General features: G+C 34.6%; 1 protein-coding gene across 1 annotated transcript in view; it reads left to right on the forward strand.

Moving 5' to 3' along the window:
* Ncam2 (neural cell adhesion molecule 2) overlaps positions 1-26,451 on the forward strand; it is a 423,714-nt gene extending 397,263 nt beyond the window's left edge. Inside the window, exons 16-18 of the mRNA XM_076549131.1 lie at positions 14,933-15,137; positions 19,260-19,379; positions 23,096-26,451. Of these exons, the coding sequence (XP_076405246.1) occupies positions 14,933-15,137; positions 19,260-19,379; positions 23,096-23,207 (437 nt within the window). The 3' untranslated portion in view covers positions 23,208-26,451. The remainder of the gene's footprint in view (positions 1-14,932; positions 15,138-19,259; positions 19,380-23,095) is intronic.
* The last annotated feature ends 171 nt before the right edge of the window (positions 26,452-26,622 follow it).

Genomic DNA, 26,622 nt, shown 5'->3' on the forward strand with positions numbered 1-26,622 from the left:
TTTTTAAAATCCAAAAAAAAATAATTATTGATACTTTTAAGGAACTTGGGGTGTCAGTTTTTCTTTTCAGTTTTAATAACTACAGTTGGAACAACTATAGCTCTTTCCTGTCATTAACATGCCCATATTCCTGTGATTTAGCTTCTTAGATTTCTTGATTGCCCAAGGGGAAAACATGCAGCTGTAAAATACGTGCACTTGCCAAACACACTTGCTTTTAATTATCTTTCTTTTATTATTTGTTAACATTTTCATTAACCTTCTACATAGAGCTCCTTTGCAGAGATTATTTGTGTCAAAGATTACCTATAGTAAGTTTTCTTTTACAAATACACTGAAAATGATGTAGAATAATTTAGTTACATAGTACATAAAATAGATAACCTTCTATCTCTTTGAAAATATATTTCTTAATGTCTAGACTTTTCATATATGTAGGATTTCTTTAACATGTTTTTGTTTGTTTCACACAAAACTTCATATTAAGTAATAATATTTTATTTTTAAATATACATCATTTTATTTATCCAATAAGCTTTTGAAGGATGTCTTGGTTGTTTCTTACCATTATATATTTAAGTAAATAGAAAATCTTCACTTCTAAAGCTGATTAAAGGTATACTAAGGTACATTACATTATTATATTTATAAGTACCCTGTGGGCATTAAAATACATAATTTTCATAATATAGATACCATAGTATGTTTTAAAGTCAATAACAAAATGTGAATAGTGTGGAATTTTATATTGTGATGTATCAAGCACTTTAGAGTTTCTAAAGAAAATTCCCATACTCTTTTGTTATAAATCTTATACACTGGTTTGCAAGTCTTAATAACATTTTAAGGAACATTGCTTTTTATGTTTTCTATTTTCTGCATCTCAAAGGCATATTTAATATCATAAAATGAAGTTGGTAAAGAGAGATACTGTAGTTAGGTTGCACAAATACTTAATTACTTTGTTGATCAATTTCTACAGTTATAGAGATTTACATTTGTTCATTTTTAGGTTTTGTGTATTATTGCTTTGCCTACATATATGCACATGTGTTCATGGTGCCTGCAGTGGCCAGAAGTGGGCATTAGATATATTGGAACTTAAATTATAGAAGATTATGTGCAGCCATGTGGGTACTGCCCACCAACAGTGGTCCTCTCTAAGAGCAGTACACACACACAAACCTTTGAATCATCCCCAAGCCTCAGATATAGAGGTTTTTTTTTTTCTTGTATTAATGAAAACCTTCATTTTCTATTGGAAAAAGAGCCATAGCTATCAAACAACCTAAATATAACATCACATTTAAATAATAAACAGAATGAAACATGCAAAAAATCAATGCCAAAATACCAGTCTATATTGATAATTAGGGGATATATAATAATCTCTTGTGTAGCCTTTGTACCAATTTTAGGAGATACTTTTTTATGATCACATAGTCAACAAGATTAAAAAGTTTTCTTATTCAAGGTAGGTATCAGGATAGACACTTTGCACTAGAAGCCCTTCAGATATTCAAAAATTTTGAGTAACTTGAAACTTTCACACCAAGAAGTTCTATTTACTATTTAGAATTTATGCTTTCATTTTTGTTTAAATTACCATAATTTGTTCCTTTTAACTTTCATTATGTTAAAATAGTGATCCTGAGGATCTGATAAATTTCCATTAAAATTTTTAAGGAGGCTCATCTTAAATTTAAGTTTTGTAGAAATGGTAGTTCTTTTTGATATAGTATATCACTAGTAGGTCAGATTAAACTAAAAGGAAGACCTTCCTGCTGCTTCAGCTTTCAAAGTACAGAGATAATATGCAAATGGCACTATGGCCTCCTAAGTTTTACCTAGTATTGTTTGAAAACAGATAAATACCAAACCTTAAGTTAGGTTGAGCAAATATTTAAATGACTGGATTAATAAGGTGGAGCTCAGGAAATACTCCAAAGTATATTAACAGAGTATCATTCATAGTACACATACATAATAGTTATTCATAAGTATAGATATGTGTACTATATCATTTCATAGGATTTGCCAGTGTATTTGAAGCTATGTTAACAGAAACACATTCACATGTTGATTTAATGAAACATTAATACATGAGACTTTATGTCACATTCCAATTCTCATCCATGGAAACAGCAACCTGGATATATCCATGTGTGCAATAACTGTGAAAATGAAGATGACATGGGAAACTGGGAGTATGGCCAGTGCCATGGCCAAGGCTGCACATGCTCTCCTCCTTTGCAGGAGCTCTTACCTCCCAAAATGGATGTATTAAGTGGCTTCATAATATCATTTGAAAAAGATCATTATTATGAAGCTTTGCTCATTACATATGTCACAGGTTCATCAGTTGTGCTTTGATTAGTCTATTAATTTATGTAGTCTATTTGAAGGCCTAACATTTTGGACCTCACTATTAAGTTATATGCAGTTTTCCTGTCCCACATCTGCTCTCAAATAAAAACACTGAGGCTTATATTAATTACAAATGCTCAGCCAATACCTCAGGCTTATTACTAACCAGATCTTACATTTTTAAGTTAACCCATATTTCTTATTCACACTCTGCCATAGGCAATGGCTTTATTAGTATGGCACATTCACCTTCTGCTCCATCTACATCTGACTTTCTCCACCCTTCCTCTTCCTAGTATTCTCTATGTTTCAGGCTGTCTCTCCTAATCTCCTATCTCTTCTTGCTCAGCTATCAACAAATCAGCATTTTATTAACAATGAGAGCAATACATATTTACAGTGTACAAAGGTTGTTCCACAGCTTTGAGTAACTAAACAAACCCTCACTGGCACTTAAAATACCCCTTTTCTAAATGCTCTATATGTTCTTATTAACATTAGATACATTATTTATATTTTTAATTATGATTTTTATTTAACAGCCTGGCAAAACCCTGTTATGATGGCCAGGTGATACAAGGAAATACTCATGCCCAGAAAAAAAATGAAATCTCTTTTGTAAAAAGAAAAAGAAAACCAAAGAGGCATCTGTGTGGATTGGGAAGGTTTATTTTGGAATAAAACTGAGAAGGGTCCTCAGGAGGCAAAAGAGCAAACTGCTTTCACAGGCTAGGGTTTTTAATACTTTAGGGAATAATTTTTTATTTTAGAAATTTCTTTATTCATTTTACATACCAACCACAGATCCTCTCTCATCCCTCATCCTGTTCTCCCACAGCATTCCCCACCTCCACGTACCCCCCATTCCCTCCTCCAAAAGGGTAGGAGCTCCCATGGGGAGTCAGCAAAACCTGGTACATTCAGTTGAGGTTGGATCAAGCTCCTCCCCACTTCATCAAGGCTGAGCAAGGTATCCCACCACAGGAACTGGGCCCCAGAAAGCCACCTCATGCACTGGGGTAGATCCTGATCCCACTGCCAAAGGACCCTCAAATAGATCAAGCTACTGTCTTCCAGATGCAGAGGGCCTAGTCCATCCCATGCACGTTCCATAGATGTTGGTCTGAAGTTCTTGAGTTCCTACAAGATTGGTTCAGCTGTCTCTGTAGGTTTCCCCATCATGATCTTGACCCTCTTACTCATGTAATTCCTCTTCCCTCTCTTCAACTGAACTCCTGGAGCTCGGCCTAGTGCTTGGCTGTGGATCTCTGCATCTGCTTCCATCAGTTACTGGATGAAGGCTCTATGATGACAGTTAGGGTATTCACCAATCTGATTACCAGGGTAACTAGTTCAGGCACCCTTACTACTGTTGCTAGCAGTCTAAAATAGGGTCGTCCGTGTGGATTCCTGGGAATTTCCCAGCACTAGATTTCTCCCTAACCCCATAATGTCTCCCTCCATCAAGATATCTCTTTCATTGCTCTCACACTCCATCCCTCCCCCAACTTGACTATCCTGTTCCCTCATGTTCTCATCTCCCATCCCATCCCCGCTATCATCCACTCTCATCCCCCATTTCTTCATGGAGCTCTCATCTGTTTCCCCTTCCTAAAGCAATCCATGCACACCTCTTAGGTCAGATAATTTGAATCGTTCAAGTAGGACATGTAAGTATGCTATTAGTGGCTTTGATGTTCAGGAAATTGACTCTGAGAAGTTGAAACAGCCACGAAAGAGAGGGAGGGGCTTGTGGAGCTGACCTGTGATCCCAGGAGGACAGTCAGTGCTGCCACTGAGTCTTCTCACTGAAGCAGTTGTGGAGTTGCCCATCATTTTTCCAGAATCATCTGAATGTCATCTTTTTATCATCCTTCTTTTCATGTGTGTGTATGGTATGTGTGGATGTGCAGATGTGTTCTTACATGTGTTTGGATGTATGTGCTATGGGAGGAAATATGTGCATATGTGCAGGTGTGTGTAAAATTCTGAGGATGCTGTGCGATGTCTTGTTCAATTGATCTCTGCTTTAAATTTTGAGTCAGGGTCTCTAGGTGATCTCAGAATTCACTGATTTGATTACCTTAGCTTGCTAGATTGCCAGGGTCCACCCTGTCTTTAACTTTCATTCGCTGGGATTACAGACTTCCCCTACGCATGCCCGGCTTTCATGAGGACTCTGGGTATCTGAACTCCAGTATTCACACATTACGGCAATGCTCCATCCACAGAGCCACTGCCCCATTTCCTCAGTCCTTTGTCATGTTTGATTTACCGCTGAATAGAAACTCCATGGCTCTCCATGTCTGTGTTAGATAAGATAAATTTCTAGAAGACGTTGGAAGAGCCATTTCATTTTGCCTTACTCTGAATCTATCCCCACAAATTCCTACTAGAATTGTTTGACAGCGTAATGGGAAGTTCAAAAACAATATGTCTAGAGCAATGGCTTTTACAATATAAAATGACTAGGATATTTATTTCTAACCCTACCTTTATATACAAATGCATGTATGAAAATAAAGTGTTAGTGTTATATGAAAAAGCGCAGTATATTAATATATTTTGATTAAATGATATCCATTTTATAGACTGCATCAAGGTAAATTCCAAATAGCCTTTATCAGCTACTTTTTTATCCCAAATTCAATTATTCAGTTATTAATTTAGACAAAAATAATATTTCACAATTTCTGCCTTTTCCCTCCCTCTTCCTTCCTTCCTTTATTTCTTTTGTTCTCTCTTTTTCTTTCCTTCCTTATTTTTTTTTCTTTTTTAATTCTTTATTGTCTAAAGGTCTATTTGTACGAAGTTATTTGGAAGGAAGGTTTGGGCGTCCATGTTTCTAAAAGGGACACTTATCTATGTAGCCAAACTTATGATGACAATCAAGGTGCTAAGAAAATAGAAACATCAAAGAGAAGGATGATAAAAAGATGACATTCAGATGATTCTGGAAAAATGATGGGCAACTCCACAACTGCTTCAGTGAGAAGAAGATTCAATGGCAGCACTGTCTGTCCTCTGGGATCACAGGATGGCTCCATAAGTGATATATATATATGTATATATATATGTATATATATATATATACATATATATATATATATATTACTCCATTATTTGGAGATTTATTTCAAAATTAATCTTGGTGATAAGCCAAGAATTATCTGCACCAATTTTGCCAAATTGAATACAGATCAGCAGAGATAACAAACATTCTAATGTAATGTAGTGAAAGTTGCCATAGTGGTTAAAATATGTTGCAGTAACAGCTCCTAGGTTTATTCAGACTAGTAGAATATTGAAAGTTTTCTTGTGAATTTCACATATTATTTTGAAAAAGAAAAAATGAATACCTAAAATAATATGTGGCTCTTTCAAACAACATTATCAAAAGCCAGTTAGAAAGTTATATTAAAAGAAATTACATATTTTCTTAACAATTTCATCATATGTATTTATTGCTTATCTATAATTATATAAAAACACCAGTAGATATAGTATATGAAATTTTAAAAATGGAGAAAAAATATTTATTTGGCATGATTCTAAGAATAGTTATAAAGCTTACATTAGCTGGTAAAATTCCACACATTATGAACTTTATTTATAATCAAAACTGTTTATTTAATTATTTATTTATTAGCTTTTGTATTTTTCCAGATAACGTTACTTGCATAGCTCTAGCTGTCCTGGTACCCACTCTGTTTACCAGGCTGGCTTCAAACTAACTGATCCACGTCTCTGGTTCCTGAGGGCTGAGATTAAATATGTGTGTAGTGTGTTCAGCCTCTTACTTTAATTTTTTATTTCAATTTTTAAAATATATTTAAACTTGGTTCATGTTTCTCCCTCATAATGTGATCTATTAAGAAAGGCTTTCTGATTTTTGTTTTCCTAATAACAATAATGTTTTCCACAAGTATAACATGTATTGCTAGAATTGTCCATGGGACTACATGTTGTGTCAACACACTTTTATCCACTTAGCATTATAAGCAGTTTCCATCAATTTAATTTTAATTAAATTGGAAGGAAGGTGAAAATATATGTCCTTCAAAGAAATATCATGAATAGAATAGAATAAATTGTACATGAAAGAGCATAGAAAAATATTGAAATATAAAACAAGGGCTGGAAAGATGGGTTTGTGGTTTCGATATGTAGCTTTTTCTGCAGAGGACCTGAGTTCAATTTCAAGCATATACATGGTGGATCACAACCATCTCTATCTCCAGTTCCAGGGGATTTGATACCCTCTTCTAGCTTCCCTCCATGCCATATACGCACATGGTGAACAGACATATAGGCAAGCACAACACCTATGCACATAAAGTAAAACAGAATTAAAAGTTAATAGTAAATACTATATAAAACATGCACAGTCTTTAATTTTGAAAATTTTGATACTTTTTAGTGGTAATTAATAATTCCCATATTGTTTTCTACACATTGTGTGACTTGATTGAAATTCTCAAACAAAATAATAGAATAGAAATAAAAGTGTCAGTCACTTTGCTCTGTGTCCTGCAGAATGTTTGGCAATTCATCGCTGAAACAAGAAAGTTACTGACAAATTTTCCAATATAGGTGGGAGCGTCATTTAAATGTCCTGCTTTATTGAAAAGTCTGCCAAACACTATGGTCCTGTAGGCTGAAGATGATGCACCAACATTGCACAGGAACTTTGGGTGTCTCTCCAGGCAGTCAGGTGTTCCTCTCATTTCTAGAGTTTTTGGAAGTTGTTTGCAATGCATTATTTCTTACTTAAATAATATTATATCCTTCTGGGGCCTTTGATGGAGTTGAAGACTAGATAGTTATAGTTGCAGTTTTCCCTACATAATGATAAAAAATAAATTAGGTATAAAATTTTGGATTTACTATGTTAGGATAGATTATGCAGTATTTTCTGCATAATTTCCCAGACACAAATGAATTAGAATTCAGTACATTGTGAATACAATCTTTATTTGATAACTGTTCTTATTATTTACAGCCTTACTATGTTAAAGTTACAACATTATTTTTGTTTAGAAAAAAAGAGGAGAATGTTAGGGAATATTATTCTAAAGTGTATCACTTTTATTTTTGTTGCCTTTGTTTAAGTCTGTGAAGCTGTGTTACTGTGCCTATCTAAAATACCTGATGGTCTAATAAAGAGCTGAATGGCCAATAGCAAGGCAGGAGAAAGGATAGGTGGGGCTGACAGGCAGAAAGAATTAATAGAAGGAAAAATCTGGGAGAGGAGAGATCTAGTAGCAAGAGAAGCAGGAGTAGATCAGGACCTAGCCACCTAGATACATAATCAGCAATGATGTAAGAAAAAAAGATATACAAAAGTAGATAAAGGTAAAAGCCTAGAGGCAAAAGGTAGACAGACTAATTTAAAGTTAAGGAAAGTTGGCAAGAAATAAACCAAGCTAAGGCCAGGCATTCATAATTAAGAAAAATACATAAAGTATCAGTTTTGCTAAAACTTACCATGAAAATATATGGTATGTTGAATTCACTTTTTTTAACCTAATGTATTCAGTAAGTAATTGAAAAGTGGCCTAAAGGAAAATATAAACCTATATAAAATCATTTTGCTGTAGACATTTCTGTTTAATTTAAAATTTCAATTGATAAAGAATAATCTTTTATTGTATCCTCATTGGTGAGCTCTGCAATGATTTTCAGTATTTTATCCAATGAATGGACTAAGCTTCTGAAACTGTAAGCAAACCACCAATTAAATGCTTTATTTTATGAGTTGCCTTGGTTCTGGTGTCTCTTCACAGCAAAAGAATACTGAGTAAGACACTGTTGTCCAAATTTTTAATAATATATTATATTGTCATTAAGTTTTTATACAATATATTTATATCATATCCATATGCAACTCCTCCTTCCAGATCCAACTTCACCTTCCCATGAATTCTCAACTTCATGTCCTATGTTTCTATATTTTAATAACCCATTGAGTCTTCTTTATATGCCCCAGAGATGTAGGTTCATCCACTGGAGCATGGCAGATCTACCAGGAGCCACATCTTTAAATCAGAAGCCATAAACTGCCAATATCTCTTCAATTACAGGCAGAGAGTCCTCAGTCCCTTTCATATCCATGCTAGAGTGATAGATCTTTTTCAGTTAAACATAGCTACTGTGATTTCATGATTGCCTTAGACATATCCTGTCCAGACAATATTCCACTCTGATTTTCCACAACCCCTGGCTGTAAAACACTTTTCATCTTCTCTTCTGTGATGCACACTGAGTCTTAGGTTCAGGGAGTGATGTAGATGTTCGATTTGTGTTTGAGTACTCCATTGGCATTCATTCTATGGCCACTGATCAGGTGTTAATTCACATGTTAATTAACTGCACACAGAAACTCTGTTGACGTCTTAGGGTTGTTCAAATATGAACATAGAGAGATACAAATTCAGAGGAATGTTTAATACTAAGTATATTTAATATAATAGCAATGGTAGACACACCCATGGGGCTTTTAAGCTTCCCAACCATAATATGTTTTGTATCCTTAATATATAACTAGAACAAAACTTATTGACATCATATTGTAATATGTGGGAAGCATCACAACATTTTAATAAAAGTATTCAAATATAACAAATAACAAAGTAACTGGCTTGCTTCTGTGATTTTAAAGTGTACAATTCCAAATCAGTACTATTCAAGTATAATTATGAATGAAGGAAAGATGAAAAGACTAACTAAGAATCTAATGGAAGTAATAAGGCTTCTTCAAGTTACAAAATAAGTATCTCTCTAGATGAAAAATATTAAACTGCTTTAAGTGATTTATGAGTAGCATATTATACTTTCAAGAAAATTAATGTATTCAAACTTTAGTTTCCTCTGTTGTTTAATTATTTTTTGTTTTTTCATAAAAATGATTATAGTATATTGAAGATATTCTAAACTTCCTCAATGTTTTTCCACTCATCATTTGTTTCATGCTTCTATCATTATGCCCCTTCTTATACCAGGCATTTTCATTTCCAGTTTCTTACTGTATACATGTTCATGACATTATAGATTTAAAAAGAATCTTTGTAACAAGAACTCTGTGGCATGCTAGTTTGTCTTTCAGAGACTTTTATACTTCCATATGGATTTTAAATGTGCTTTGGTTTTGTTTGTTTGTTTGTTTTCTATGGAGAGTGAAATGGGAATTTTGTATGGGATTGTATTGAATCAACAGATCTATTTCAGTGACATGATCATTTTCACAATATTATTTCTCCTAATCTATGGTATGCACAATTTTTCTTTTTAAATTTCATTCTACAGTATTTTAAATGTTCCATCATTCAGGTCTTTCTTTTCCTTGGTGTTTTAGTTTTTCTTCTCTCAATTGTGCTAATATACCAATAAAAAACAATGTAAAGGATGAAGGCTCTATTTTGGCATACAGTTTGAGGTGGTTTAGTTCATCATGTTTCAGAAACACGGCAAAAGTGCATTAGGCAGCTGGTCAGACTGAAGTTACAGAAAGGATAGAGAGAGTAAGAAGTGTGACTGGTCACCCCAAGCAAGCCATTATCTTCTAATGTCCCCAAAATAATCCCAAAGAGTGCCTCCAGCTGTGTTCAAACATGAGACCCTTATGAGAGTGCACTCAAACCACATTATACCCTTGCAGTCCATAAACTTACGGCCATCTCTTGGTACTAAGTGCTTTCATTCCAACTTAAAAAGCACCAAGAGGCTACACCCTCTCAATTTCAAAGCCAGAAGTGTCTTTTGAGACACAGGAAGGCTTTAATGCTGAGCCCTTATAACATTCACACATAAGTTGAATGGTTTTGACACGCAATGGCACAGGATAAACACCCGATTAATAAAAGTATAAACTAGAGGAATTGCAAGGACTGATTAGACAAAAGCTAGACCAAAATGCATCAGGGGAAATAAAACCAAATCCTGTAAGTCTGTTTCTAGTTTCTGGGTTTGTGACAAAACCATTTGACTGGCATAGGACATAAAGAGACCTCCCATTCCAAATCTGCTGTTTGCATCACAGATGTCCTCTCTGTGGCTGCCTCCCCATCTTCTCACAGTTTTTCTTAGGCGAGGACTTATAACTCTGGTATCTCCAAAACCGTGGGTCCCTACTGTGACCTTGCTTCACAATTGTATGTAATGACCTCTCAAAGCTCCTTGCTCACACTCTGATTGTACTCTATCTTGCTTGAAAACAGTGGTTCCCCGTTACTTTCAAACTTGTATGGCTCAAATGATGGCAATTCCTGCTGTAACTGGGCGGTCCCTGAACCCCTCGGATCGTAGCTACAGTAGCATTTGTTTGCCTGATTGGTTGATCGGCAAGATCACTCCCTGAGGTAGTTGTGTTCTGAGCAACTACTTCAGTGGCATAATCGCTTCAGGTTTTCCAAGCCTCCTGCCACTGTTGCTATCGTGCTCATATATTTGTTCTGGAATCTTCAGCCCAACTCTTGACAATCTTTAAAATGTTCTTAGCGCAAAGAAGTGCAAACTTTCTCAGCCTCTCTTCTGGTTGAGCACTTTGTGGTTGTCATTCTCTCTCACTGAAAGCAGAGAGCTCTTCACACAGCATGAATGGACTCTAGACCCTTCCTCCCCCTTAATAAAGGTCTGTATTCTGTTTACTCTTAAATCTACAGATACTCAGGTGGTTTTCACCTGTCCTCATATCTATTTTACATCTCCCCCCTGCTTATTCCTTGGAGATTCTTAACACCCATGTTGGCCTATCATGTAGCAGGTGACCTTCATGTTCTACAACCTTAATTGATTTTTTTCTTTTTATTGCTGCCCTGAAGTTAGGCTGATTCATATCTACAGTACTGTCTGGCCACAGTCATGTGGTGGAGAGCAGAACCAATGAAACCTTCCTTGGAAGGAGCTAAGAAAGCAAATTAAAGTTTTATGCTTAATGGAGAGGCCCACAGAAATCCACAAAGATAACCCCACAATAGACTACTGGCAATGGTCGAGAGACAGCCCGAGCTGACCTACTCTGGTGATAGGCTGGCCATAAACACCCTAATTGTCTGGCTAGAAATCCCATCCAATGGCTGAGGGAACCAGATGTAGAGATCCACAGCCAGGCCCCAGGTGGAACTCCAGGAGTCCAATTAGCGAGAAAGAGGAGGGTTTGTATGAGCAAGAATTGTTGAGACCAAGGTTGGAAAAAGCACAGGGAAAAATAGCCAAACGAATGGAGACACATGAACTATGAACCAATGGCTGAGGTGGCTGAGGAGCCCCAACTAAATCAGGCCCTCTGGATAAGTGAGACAGTTGATTAGCTTGATCTGTTTGGGAGGCATCCAGGCAGTGGGAACAGGTCCTGTACTCAATGCATGAGTTTGCTGTTTGAAACCTGGGGCTTATACAGGGACACTTGGCTCAGCCTGGGAGGAGGGGTCTGGACCTGCCTGGACTGAATCTATCAGGTTGAACTTGATCCTCAGAGGAGTCTTTGCCCTGAAGGAGATGGGAATAGGGGTGGGCTGGGGGGAAGACAAGGGGGTGGGGAGAACAAGGGAATCCGTGGCTGATATGTAAAATTAAATTAAATTATAAAATAAAAAAGTGCTTTGGAAACATAAAAAAATGGGTTTTATGCTTAAGCATTTTGATCCTACTCATTTCTAAAAAAGTTCTTTCTTCCAGAAATAAAATGAACGACGAATAAAAAGCTTATGACAGACATATGTTATGTAATTTATATTGTTCATTTGAACCTAACTATTAAATTGTTGTTTTTCAACTGATAGAGAAAAATGTATAATAAATATTTTATATAAGAATATTACATAAAATAACATTTACTTTACTTAATTTCTATATTTATGTGGTGAAATCCAATATAATGTTAGCATTTGCAATAATTTAGATAAAACAGTGAGTTAAAAGGATCTTTATTCTACAATTCTTATTTTGGGGGTCAGGGTAAATGATTTCTTTGAACCTCACATAATATAGAACTGAATATTCATTTTTCTATGTGATGAATTTTTTTCATGATTATAATGTCACTATAAGTATGACAAAAAGTGAAAATATGAGTTTCCAATGCTTGAATGATTACTTGTGTCCCATTCCAGTTTGGTAAACAATTAAATCACACTGTTAACGTGTGAAAGAAATTTGCTCATGTCTTTGAAATTCATCTTAGTCTTCAAATCAAAATATTATCATATATATGTGTTTGTACAAGTAGGTCAGAATTGAAAATTCAAGTTATAAATGAATGAAAATGTTGTTCCAAATATATTGTTAGCAATGAAATAATCTTCATAATTACTATAATAAAATGTTACATATGAAAAATAGAAGCATTTAAATGTATATTTTAGCCATTGTTATAATTAAGAAAAATAAAACTAAGTATTAATAATGTAAACTAAGTATTAATAATATAAACATAATTTATAATTAATATCATCTTGATATCAAAATATATTTTACTTTTATATGAAATTAATTCAAATATTTCATTTAACCTCATAAGTAATGTGTTTAATTTTGTTTTTCTAGGAAATGAAAAACTATTTTGACATCAGTTATCATTATTATAAAGTGTTTTACAAATAACAATTTCCCTAAAGTTAGAAATGGACATCCTTGTATACTTATAAAACTCCAAAAATATTACGCACAAAATATTAAATTATGACAAAGCTAACTAGGCTTCTTAGGTTATTTTGTAAAGTTTACTTTCTAAAGAGTAAACAGTATATAATAAGTTTCTGCTTGCCCTTGGTTTATCAGGAGCAGAGATCCATTTGTAGCTTAGCTCTAGGTTTGACCACAGGTGATGTGTTTTAATCATTTATTTAAATGGTAATTTGGCAACAATGACAACAAAAGCAAATTGTTGTTGGAACTTCACATAGGGATTCCTCAGTATAGCATTCTTCCCAAACGCCTTTTTGCTTCTTTCAGATAGTTGTTTGCATAACTGTCCTCATTAATTAAGGAGGCATCCTAGGCTTACAAAATGAGACTGTAACTATGTAATACAACTGTGTTTGGAACAGGGTTTTCTGACATCTGATGCTGTAGATTGTAGGACAAAGCAGTAATTTATCATCAGTACAGGCACATGCGAGATTTGTCATTCGGCAGGCATAGTAACACTGATCTGTAGAATGTATTGCCACACGCTTTGTTTAGCTGTGCAAGGAATTTAAATGAGTTATGAAGTCCCATTTCACCTGTATTTTTTTCTACTCACTTTTTGGAAATTTGGTTTTTGGATTATGTACAGCAAGCAATCTACGGAGGTTACATAGGATTTTAAAGATAAAACATCAGTTTTATGCATCATCTATGCGTGTGTCACAGAAGCATCTATATCTTTCATTTTTGGTTTCATAATAATTACTAAAGGACCATTCAATTTTTATTTTTGGCAAAATAAATATATTTTATCATTAAAGAGATGTACAATTTTATAAAGTCATATGCAATTCTTGGAATATATTTTATTCATAATTAAAAATGTATGAAATAGTTGCATCACCTTCTTTTCCTCTAGATAAGACAATATTCAATTTATTTTCCTACTTACAGTGTTATGATTGTATAATCTTGTCATCTTCAACTGCAGATATAGGATCATTTACTTGTTTTCATTACTAGCTGACTCTCAATATTTCGACTTTTCTCTTACCTCCTCCTCCCAGTCACCTGTTCACAGACAGAATCTGCATGACACTTGTTACTACCTACAAATACATGCCAAGGAAAATTGGTTCATCTAAGAAATGCACCTTCTCTCTCTCTCTCTCTCTCTCTCTCTCTCTCTCTCTCTCTCTCTCTCTTTCTCTCTCTCTCTCTCATTTTACAAAACAGGGTTTGTCTATGTAACAGCCCTGACTGTCCTGAAACTCACGCTGTAGACCAAGTTGGCCTTGAACTCACAGAGATATGCCTGCCTCTGCCTCCCGAGTACTGGGATTAAAGGTGTGTGCCACCACCACCCAGCTATAGTCCTTTAATGTTAAAATATTACCTACAAAACACAAGCAACCATCTTTTTTGAAGAGATGATTTCAAAATTATTCTTAGCAGGTGTTTAAAAATCTGTCTCTTCTGTCAAAGCCAAGTGCTTGGAGACATCCAATTTAAGTTTTAGTTAGAATGCCAAAATACCATCATACTGAATGAACACTTATATAACCCTTCTCTAATAAAAATAATATAGTTACTTTTTAACATTGTGATTAACTTTGACTTTCTGTTCAAGTTGGTTCATGATATGATAATATTTGTTTTCTTCCCTACAGTGCATCTAGGACTATATTGAATAGAAGTTACTTATATTCTTTCTAAGGAAAGTTTGAAAAATAACTAACCTATTAACATGTCACTTCCTAAAATATGGTTGATAGCTAGACAATATGTCCCAGTAATCAAAGTATTGAAGCCATCCAGACATTACTACATGTTTTCTTAACCTATATTTGAGTATATATCTTTCTAGAAGTTACTTTAAAAATAGTTCTTCATAGCTTGTATTGCGGAGATTTTATGAAATTTTTTTTTCTTTTTTAAGACACACTTTTTAATGGTCTTGGGCTAGGAGCCATCATTGGCCTTGGAGTTGCTGCCCTTTTGCTAATCCTTGTGGTGATAGATGTCAGCTGCTTCTTCATTCGACAATGTGGGTTACTAATGTGCATTACCAGAAGAATGTGTGGGAAGAAAAGTGGCTCCAGTGGAAAGAGCAAAGAACTTGAAGAAGGGAAGGCAGCATACCTGTGAGTATTAGACACCAGCACCACTCCCATGAGTGATACTCAAATTCAACTTGAATGCTTTGTTCAGGGCTGTCTTCTAAGACACACCAGGTGTTCAGCTAGAATACAGTGCAAATATTACTGTCTGTGCTGACATTAAATCTGTATAATATGTGTACATGCAAACATACACACAGAATATTCTATTTGATGTATTCTCACAAATATGAATACAACTTTGATAAATTCTTTCCAAGGAGCAAGACTATGGAAGCATCTACAAATAGTTCATTTACGTTCTTTCCAAGTTGATCTTACATTAACATCCCAACCCAAGGCAACTACTGCTAAATTTTTTTCTGAAATTTTTTTTCCTAATTTAAAACTTCCAGTGAAGGAGTGCTTCTGCTTGCAGTGCTTTGTATCTGGCAAAGTGTTTCAGGAGTTGTCTGTAGAGTGTTTTCTTTGAGGTTTGGTCATTTCAGGACATTTCAAATGACTATAAAATTTGTTCTTTGATAGTTTCATGCTTTATATAATTACTCTCACTCCACCTCTTCTTCAGCTTCACTGTCTTCTGGGAGCTAGTCAGGAAATTTTCTTTTTATTATCTAATATTATCTATTCTTTTTCCCACCTGTGTAGCCATGGGAAAATCATATATGTAATTTAATTACATAATTCTGTTTGCCTAGTAGTAGGGCTTTTCTCTGCTTAAAGTTGTTTTTTTTTAATTTGGTACTTGTTCAATATCATTTTAAAAATAAAATGTTATTTGTGTTTTTCCTATGTATATATAGCAATAGTAGTATATGTTAAGATGTATATCAGAATTCTGAGTATATTTCGCTAGTTAGTTTTTGGTCAACGTGACATAAGATGGAGTCATCTGAGAACAAGGAACCTCCACTGAAAAATTGCACAGAGCAGACTGTCCTGTAGGCATGTCTATAGAATATTTCCTTAACTGGAAATAGATGTGGAAGGGATCAGAACTATGGACAGCATAAACCTGGGGAATATCCTGGGGTTAATATAAGAAAGCAAACTGAACCGATCAGCAGGAGCAAGCAGCATTCTTCCATGGTGTCGGCTTCAGTTCTTTTTTTTTGGGGGGGGGGGGTGGGTGTCGAGACAGGGTTTCTCTGTGTAGCTTTGCACCTTTCCTGGAACTCACTTGGTAGCCCAGGCTGGCCTCAAACTCACAGGTTCCCTGCTCTGTTGAAGTTACTACTGCTTCCCTCTTGGCCCCGCCTTGTAGGCGAGACTGAAGCCTCAATGGGATTTGGAACTTCCAGATCAAAGCTGGAATGGCTACCCACTACAGTGATCAGGACTTGTATGACAAATAAATCATTTCCTTGCTAAGCTGCTTTAGATCAGCGCATGTATCACAGCGATAGAAAGCAAACGAAGACACATAGGTGCACATATGTCTATCTCTACATTTAGAATTGTTGTGATCTGAATGCTTTGACAATTATGGGAGTAAAGGGTTCACAGATGTGTAACCATAGAGCATGCGTGTGCAGCTTACTAGATGTCCACAGACTAGACACTCTTGTTCAAGTTTCTCATCAGTATAATAATTTTATCATTTAAATTTCCTTTGCATTCTTTATTTAATTTTAAATAAGAAGTTCTACTTTAAATTTCTTAGACTACATATTGATTTTTACCATGTGAGTAGTACACAAATGGATGCATCCACAATGAGCATTTTCCTAACTTCTTCACTCCATCTAATATTTGTTTGCAAAATTTGTCTATATTATGTGTATAGATGCATTGTGCCTTTAAATCTCTATTCAATAGTTCATTATGGCATATTTTATTTTATCATTAAAATTTTAACTGATATTTTAGTAGTGTTCACTTTACTTCTGTGAAATCCCAATTCAAAATTTCTTTTCTACATTTAACTGTGGAATTGAAGGGATATAGAATATGCCTCTCCAGCTTTTGGAGACCCTGAGGGGGGAAGAAAACTCAAGTGATTATATCAGTTCAAAATACCCCAGAACAAGAACATTTTTTTTTTGCATTTTATTTCTGTTATTTTATAAATTATAATTATAATATGTAATTTTCAATTAGGTCTCATAGTTTTCTGAAATCATTCGAATGTCAAATGTTGCCATTCAAGAACACAGACATTTAAATTTAATACAGTAAAATTTTCTAGTCTTCTAATTTTTGGTTCTGCTTTGAGAGTTTTAAGTTATAAAAATGCACTAAGTTAACTTCGTTTAATGTCCAGAAAACTTCTATATTCCTATCTTTTACTTAAACTTACCATGGTTGGGATCCAGATTCTTCACAGTAATTTCACCTTAATCTATGTTTACACAACCGCACTGCTAATTGAAACTGCCATACGTTGTTTACAAATAGTAATGTCTTTTGACAATATCTGACAGGCATGTAGAAGAGAGTCTTTTCTTGTGTTCTCTATTGTGTTGTTTTTTCATTTATCTTTTAACCAACACAGCAATATTACATTTAATAATCACTAAATGCATATACAAGTTTTTGTCATTGACTTGAAGCTTTATTTACTTTGCTAGTCTTCAGGTTTGCTTTGCTACTCTTGTCTCTGGTATTTCAACTGAAACCATTTTATAATTCTTCCACAGGCACACACAACACACAACACACACACACACACACACACACACACACACAAATACACATACATACATGCATACATACATACATACATACATACACAAATCTTACATAACACATCATAATTAATTAATTAATTAATAATTACTAAAAGTTTCAGTTGTTCCAAATATATTTTCTTCAGTTTGAGATTGAAAACAAAATGTAGCCTCACAACTGTCACCCGCATTCAGAGGGCCTAGTTTGGTTCCAGGCTGGTTCCTCGGCTGTCAGTCCAGAGTTCTTGAGCTCTGAAGAGCTCTGCTCAGCTGTGTCTGTGTTTTTCCCCATCATGATCTTTATTCCCCTAACTCATGTGATCCCTCCTCCCTCTCTTCAAGTGATGTCCAGGAACTCAGCCCAGCGCTTGGCTGTGGATCACTGCATCTGCTTCCATCAGTTACTGGATGTAGGTTCTATGATGACATTTAAGGTAGTCACTAATCTGATTACAGGGCAAGGCCAGTTCAGGCACCCTTTCCATTCTTGCTAGGAGTCTTAGCTGGGGTCATCCTTGTGGATTCCTGGGAATTTCCCTAGCTCCAAGTTTCTCCCTTGCCCATAAGGGCTCCCTCTATCAAGAAAACTCTTTCATTGCTCTTCCTCTCTGTCCCACCCCCAACTCCACTATCTTGGTTTCTCATGTTCTACTCCTCCATCCCCTCTGTTCTACCCACTTCTCTGTTTACCCAGGAGATCTTAACAATTTTCTCTTCCTGGGGTAGGAGAAGGGGAAGGAGAGGGAACTGGGGATGGTATGTAAAATGAAAAAAAAAAGTTTATTTAAAAAAAAGAAAACAAAATGTAAAGGACAGAAATTAGTCTCGATTGAAAGTTTATGTGGCATATCAATAACAGTGAGCTTAATTTAGTGTACAATTTCTCTTTCATCATAGTTTACATCTTAATAATTTTCTGTGATTCATTGTCTGGTAAATTCAGTCAATAAAATTATTGTTGGTATTTCTGTTACTGTTGTTTATTTCTATGTATAGAGAGAGACCTGTGGAGAACATTATTGATGAGATAGTCTTACAACTCCGGGAAGGCATATATATTTTATTTTCAGCATTGTGTAATTGAAACAGTATTTCTAGTGATTGTTTCCTATGCTGCTATGAATTTCTTAATTGTTTTAAAAATTTTTACTCTTAACTTTTTTAACAGGCATGAAAGTCTTCATATTTTAAGCTTTGATTAATAAAATATTTTAATTTTTAAAAATTGATTTTAAAATCCAAATTACTTTTTCCAAAATAATGTTCCTTTGTTTTGACAATGATAATAAGAGATTGATATCTTCTTTACAGTTACTTAATAGAAAATCATGAAAATAGGAATTTAAAAGAAAAAATATTCAAGTTTGATTAACTGGAAAGTGTCTACCGTGTGTGTGTGTGTGTGTGTGTGTGTGTGTCATTCACACTTGAGCATTTGACACATTGAAGAAATAAATATTTTAATATATCTTTTTAGGAAAGATGGATCAAAAGAACCAATTGTGGAAATGAGAACAGAGGATGAAAGAATCACAAATCATGAAGATGGGAGTCCAGTCAACGAGCCAAATGAAACCACACCATTAACAGAGCCTGAGTACGTAGCGCAAATGCTTGTATTTGGGAATCAATAACAGTAAAGTGGAAAAGCGTTGTAGTTAGTGGTAACAAGAAATCAAAGATATCATTAGCATTAATGGAATTATTTTTTTAATACAACTTCATTTGACTATTGTAGTCCATTTGATTTGTTGTTGTTGTTTGCTGCTTTGTTTTTATTTTGTTTTTGTTTGTTTGTTTTGTGCCTGTCCTGGATCTCACTCCATAGACCAGGCTGGCCTAGAACTCACAGAGATCCACCTGGCTCTGCCTCCTGAGCACTGGGATTAAAGTTGGGCACCACTGCCACCCGGCATTGTAATCTATTTCTTTAATTTCTTTCACTTGAAAATTCTCTATCAGTATCAGTAAAATTTAAGCCTTAAATTATATATTTACACTCTCATACCAAATGTTAAAAATAGAAAATGTGTTTCAGAATTGGATTTCCTTACACTGATTGATAATTTGAGGGAAATGATATTTTAAATTGTAAATAAATTTTACTGAAATATATATGTGGCAGGAAATGAGTTAACACACTGAATATTGATAAATATTGCAGAATAGTTAGATTATTAAGGAAATTATTATTTCACGTACTTTCACTAAATTTATTCTTTGACCATTTCATAAACATGTCCTGCGTATTCTGATTCCTCTCTTCTGTAGTGTCTCTCATCTTATTCCTAGTCTTGTCAATCTCCTTATCTCACATCCTTGTCTCTGTTGACAGAGTTTGTAACATGTACCTTTTGTGTCCATGAGTCTCTCTATCTCCTGGACTATGACGGAGAGACAGTGACTCAGCAAGGAGTGTACAACAGAAGAGAATGGCTGCTTTTGAGCCATGATCCACTAGTCAGCAACAGTTCTGCAAGAGGACCCATAAAGCATGTCCCTAATGCACGAGAAATTATGTCTCAGATTGTGCCAGTCGAGGTGGATAGCTGTCCCTTCATTGTGATCATGTTACCAATGCCCCTAATTCCCAGAAGAAAACATTTCACAGAAATTCTTTCCATCACTGGACTCATTAATTTGGCCCCTCTTCCGTGTGTTCTATGAGTATCTGAGTGGTTGGTGTTAACGTCCCCCTCTTCCGGGCATTAGTTCTCAACTGCCACTTTCTAGCAGCACCTTGAGCGGCTTTGGGACTCTGCATTGACTCCCATTCATGGAAAGGGTGACTGAGACCGAAAGAAGCATTTGCCTAAGTTTAGAAACATGGATAATTAGTATGGAATCTTTTCAGTTTAGCCTAACAACAGTAATAAGATCAACTCTGGGACCTAATATCTTCTCAACCACTGTTTTTTGACCAGTTTATAACACCAAGAATGGATATTTTTTGGGGGGAGGGGGGAGCAGGTCTCAAGTCCAATAATGAGGTAATTAGTTTCACTCTAGCTGTCATGCCGCCTTAACTAGCAGGTTACGGTTGTTGCTCATAAGATTCACTGCCAGGCAAGGCCTTTGATGCCTTAGTTTGTCTCCCTTTTCTTCTTTTCAGTATTCACCTCCCTTCCATCTAAACTACCCCATTGCTCCCTGAATTCAATTGATTACTTTTAACATAATTGCTTGGGTTTTCATGATAAAATGCTTATTTTCATTATTCAAAATATAATGTAAGTTGCAAGTGAACCCAGGTCAACTAAAGTAGCAACATTAATTTTCCCACATAATGATAAAATTAAAGAGTAAGATGAGCTCAATTTGTATTTGTGAACATTTAGAGCATCATTTTGTCAATAAGGAAGAATTAGTTCCAAAGGTAGCATCCATAAGATGGATCACTGAACTAGTGAATGTTACAATAGAAAAAAGAAAGGAGATTTTCATTCAATTTTGTCAAGTTAAAATTTAATGAAGCCAGTGGGATGGCAGTGTTGCACACCTTTTAAATCTCAGCACTTGGGAGGCAGAGCCAGGCAGATCTCTGTGAGTTCGAGGACAGCTTGGCCTACAGAGCGAGATCCAGGACAGGCTCCAAATGGAGAAACCCTGTCTCAAAAAAAAAAAAAAAAAAAAAAAGAGAGAGAGAGAGGAAAAAAGAAAATTAATGGAGCTATACCAATTTTAGTAAAAAACCAGGAACCTGTAGAGATGGTTAGGTGTTTAAAATCAATTGTTCCTTTTATTGAGAACCCAGGTTCAGTTCCCAGCCAGCACCCCAGGAAGCCTCGCAACCATTTGCAACTCCAGTTCCAAGAAACCTTACACATTTTTTTTTGGCCTCCGGGGGCACCCTGAAAAAACAGTGTACATACATGCATATGTACGCAAACATTCATAGACATAAAAAAAAACTTTTTTAAAATGGGCATTGTTTTGTTTTCAGAATCAGAAACAGTTCTCACAATATATATTCAGCAATATTATAAAAGTATGAGGAAAAATAATACTGAAAATGCCAAAGAAACATATACATAAATATAAAATACAAGGATTAACTTCCTAAATAACATTACTCTCCATTAATTTAGAAATAATATTGGTAACTAACATAATTTTTAGTTTCATGAAATTACATTGCCACCCACCAATTTTTATAGGGTTTTTATTATTATTAATTAAATTAATTCATTTATCTTACATCCTGACTGTAATTTTGCCTCCCTCCTCTCTTCTAATTTCCTTCCCTTTCTTGCTCCCCATCCGCTCTTCCTCTGTTTCTGTTCAGAAAGAGGCAGACCTCCCATGGGTGTCAACAAAGCATGGCATATGAATTTGCTGTAGTACTAAGCTCCACCCCTTGTACTGAAGCTGCACAAGGCAACCCAGTATGAGGAATAGGATACCAAAGCCAGCCAACTCGTTAGGGGCAGTCCCAGCTTCCACTGTTAGCAGTCCTACATGTTGACCAAGCTACACAACTGTCACATGTATGTAGAGACCCTAGATTGTCCTATGTGATAAATATTAGAGATGATAATCCAAGTAGTGGACATGTGTCAGGATTTAGGCTTTTAATAATTCAATATTTTCATATTTATTTTTTGTTTATTTATTTATTTTAGGGAATGGTTTGAGACAGGCTTTCTCAGTGTAGCCTTGGCTGTCCTGGAACTCGATCTGTAGACCAGGCTGACCTCAAACTCATACAGATCTGCCTGCCTCTACCTCCCAAGTGCTAGGATTAAAGACATGTACCATGACCATCCGGCAATTTATTTGTAATTTAAACTTAAATTATCAAAACTAAGTTAGCCACAATGAACAATTAGGATCACCAGAATTCACAAATACATTTTTCACATATCCTCTGTATTACATTACATTCTTACAATGATAAATGCAAACTATTTTGCTACATATTATTTTATTTTGTAATAAATTCTTTAAAAACTTAAAAGGTTGTCTCTGAAAACATTCTGAAAAGGAAGATTGTAGTGACTGAGTAGGTTGGATTTCAGAATATATTTGTATATTCATGTACACATATGTATTCAACAACAATTAATGGAAATAAAGAGGCTCTGAATTTAAAGGAGAGCCCCAAAAGCATACAGTAGGGCTAGCAGGAAGGACTACGAAGAGGAAGTGTTATTCTCTCAAAGAATAAAATAAGCATTAAAACAAAGTATTTAATCTTTTTCTGTGTATTAACTGTAGCAGGTTTCATGTACAAAAATGCTTATTGAAATGGTCAGAAACATGGTGTAAATTATCCTTAGAAATTGAGTTTGTTATCTCTGTGTTTATTTCCAGAAAATTGCCTTTAAAAGAAGAAAATGGGAAAGAAGTCCTAAACGCAGAAACTATAGAAATTAAAGTGTCTAATGACATCATCCAGTCTAAAGAAGATGACAGTAAAGCGTAACCACGAGTCCCAGCGGCTTGGTCAGCACCACAAAGAGCAAGGGGATTTCAGTGACAGTATGACCAAACCTATTCCATTGACCTTAATTTCTGGGGAAACGTCTAGCTTGGAATAGCTTGTACACATATACATATGATCAACTCCTCCTGCCACAGTCCTTTTCCTTCTGTTGTTGTTGTTGTGGTTGTTTATTTTGGTTAAGAATTTTGGTAGAAAGGCTTGATTGGCACCAGTTTTGGGGTATCAGCTTGATTCTATGACTGAAGTACTGCAATTTATTATATGGCTAAAGTGCTTTTCTTTTAAAAATTTTGTCTCACATAACACCAACAGATGTATTTCAGCTCCCCAAACTAATAGGTTGTAAGCGGAAGGCAGAGCAAAAGCATTGTGAGCTAAATGTGTACAGAAGCCCTGCATGTTCATGAATCTTATCTTGAGCAAACACATGATTGAAGTGGCTTTCAGGTTAAAATGAAGGCACATAATAAAGGTTATACTTTTATCAGGAGAATTTCAGGGAACCCAGGCTTGTAGGAGTCAGTTGGTTATCTTTTGCAGATATTAGAAACTGAAAAAAATGTTGGAGAACTCTTTTCAACTTATGACCACATTACATTTTCGACATTGATCTTGGATACACTGATACCAGGCCAAAATTGTTACACATCTAAAAGAAGATTAGTTGTGTGTAAAATTAGATTAGAAAAACTCCCTAAATTCTTTTTATGTATACCATATTCACTCACAGTGGATTACGCAAAAAGTAAATGTATTACAAGTAAAAATGGTATTGATTTCTGCCCTCAGCTTCAAATAAAGTGAATTTAAATGGGAAAATATCAATATGCTGTCTTGATATATTTATAAATACATGATTATTTTTATTTATACAATAATTTATCAAAAATAAAGTTTTCAAGTACTTTGAGTCTTATTAAATATGTTTTGGTGTACAGATTTAGACGATCATTTTTATTATATGTCCCTTATTAAATGAAAGTGGCTAATGGACATTAAAAGTACATGGATTGTAAAGTGAATTTATTAAACATTCAAATGTGCCAGAAGAGAAATGAGCGATTGAAATGCTACTATTGTTTTATTTTCAAACAGTGTATTTTAAAATACATTCTAAACCCATTTTAAAATATTTAATAAACAACTATGGTTGAAGCAACCATTTAACTATCAACATAGACTTTCTAATTCCCTTCTTAAGGACTATACAAGAATATGATAGTTACTAACTTACACACTATGCAAACTTCTTAGGTCAAAGTCTGAACTGTGATTTAACTCACGTGAAAGGAAAAACACATTTATGGCTGTCAATAAACATAAGTGAGCAGCGAGGTTAGATAATTTCTTAAGTCAGAGTTGCTAAGGTTTCTATGGTCTCCCTCCTCCTCATGACCTTTGGTATTCTGGTATCACGTGAATAGCTCCAATATTGATGCATTGGAGAATACATTCTGACAGTTCATTGGAGGAATATTTTTAACAGTGAAGATAGACCTGCTTTTACACCATCTCTCTTTAGAGGTAATTTCATGAAAATTAGATACCATATTAGTGCCACTCTGGAATACTTTTATTTATAAAGTGCTTAAACTTGTCATCCAAGGAGAGAAAAATGATTTATTGTATCTTGTACCTCATCTGCTGGCTGTCAGCTAGACTGAATGTGCCCAATTGCATATAAAGATGCTGTAATCTCCACAGTGCTTTTCTGGAAATTCAGGGTTAATGCAGGGATCTCTCCTTGCTGCCCATCCTGGCATATTCTGAATAGAGAGAGAGAGAACCCCACCCCACAAAAAAAGAGAAATCTGTGCCTATTTAAGAATCTGAGCAGAGACTAAAATAAGCGAACAAACCAGTTTAACCCTTTGACAAACTTGATTATCAAACATATTCTTGATAGATTTGCCTGGGATGTTTAGCTTATGTTTGTCTGGTCATTTCAGTTTCAGGTTTTAGCTGTACTTCATTTTGCTTGTTTTATTTTTGTACCAAATGTGCTAAAACTAGTTGAAATACTTGAATTTGTTTGTGTAAAGTGAACAGGCTTATTAGTGGTGTCTATGAAGCAATAGCCATGAACACTGATTTTTCCTGGATAGAACCACATGGTTTTCAACTAATGATATTAAAATAATTTGTATGACTGATAAAGCAATTTCGCATGTTTAGAATCGTCATATTTGTGCTATACCACAGGAACAGAGAATTCAGAAGAACAATTTTTTTGTGTGTTTTCACAATTTGAAGCTTTAGTTTCCTCATGTCTTCAGATTTTCTATGAAAAGAAACTGAATTAAATTTATATTCTTAGTGTTAAATTTCTTGTCTATCTTATGGAGTCATTGGGTAACTTTGGATAGAGTTCATGCCCGGTTTCAGTTGTTTGGAGGAACCAGTACTGTCCTTGAAATCAATGCTCTGCAGACAACGTATTAATGTGGTAAACATTTTAAAATTTCAAAGAAATTCTCCTAAAATGACACAATTTGTAAAGTTTCCAAATAAGAATGTCATATAGTGAATTCTCAACTTATGAGTAGCCTGAAATGATTTCTTATTTTTTTTATCTTCTTTGAGTAAATGAATTTATGTAACTTCTACTATATGAAAGTCCAGTTCCATATAATAATCAAGTGTCCACTAGACAAAATTTAGGTATTGTTAAGATCATCTAAACTCCTTGCCAATTTAAACACAGAACAAATGTAAGGTTAGGAGTAGACAAATATGACAATCTCTATTCAACACCCGATAAGAGGAAGTTTTAATATTTGAATTTTAATACATATTTTATTTTTAAAATTGATGCAAATGTGTCAAAATAATTTACAATGATTTTTGAATGTGTTAAAATTGTGATTTCAACAGGTTAATTTATTATTTGTGGATAAGATATATTGCTGTTCTATTTATACTAATGTCTAACATTAACAGTCTTTAAATTTTTATTTTTTAATATTAATACCTACATCATTTTTGAAAGATTTTTGATCCAACAAATGTCATATGAATCTTAGTCTTTGTGTGAATCATATATAAAAATATATTAGTTATCAAATGAATTATAAATTTCAGCAATTAATTGTATATTAAAATTATCTTTTCATTTTGTGCCTTTACATTAGCATGGCATTTTATTAAAGAAAAATTACAACTACTATCACTATTTACAAGTTTTGATCATACATGTGACATTAAAGCTCGATTTTTTACAATCAATGAATAAACTTTGTTCCAACCTCTTTCCCTGAGACACAAAATCCAAAAACAATATATATATATATTATTTTTTTTATTTATTTTCACTTATAATAAAACAGTACTGTAGTCCATCCATGAGATACTTCGGTTGGTCATATATTGTTTTTCTAGGTGATAAGTCCAGATT

This window comes from Peromyscus maniculatus, chromosome 12, assembly GCF_049852395.1.
Source record: "Peromyscus maniculatus bairdii isolate BWxNUB_F1_BW_parent chromosome 12, HU_Pman_BW_mat_3.1, whole genome shotgun sequence".
NCBI classification, from domain to species: domain Eukaryota; kingdom Metazoa; phylum Chordata; class Mammalia; order Rodentia; family Cricetidae; genus Peromyscus; species Peromyscus maniculatus.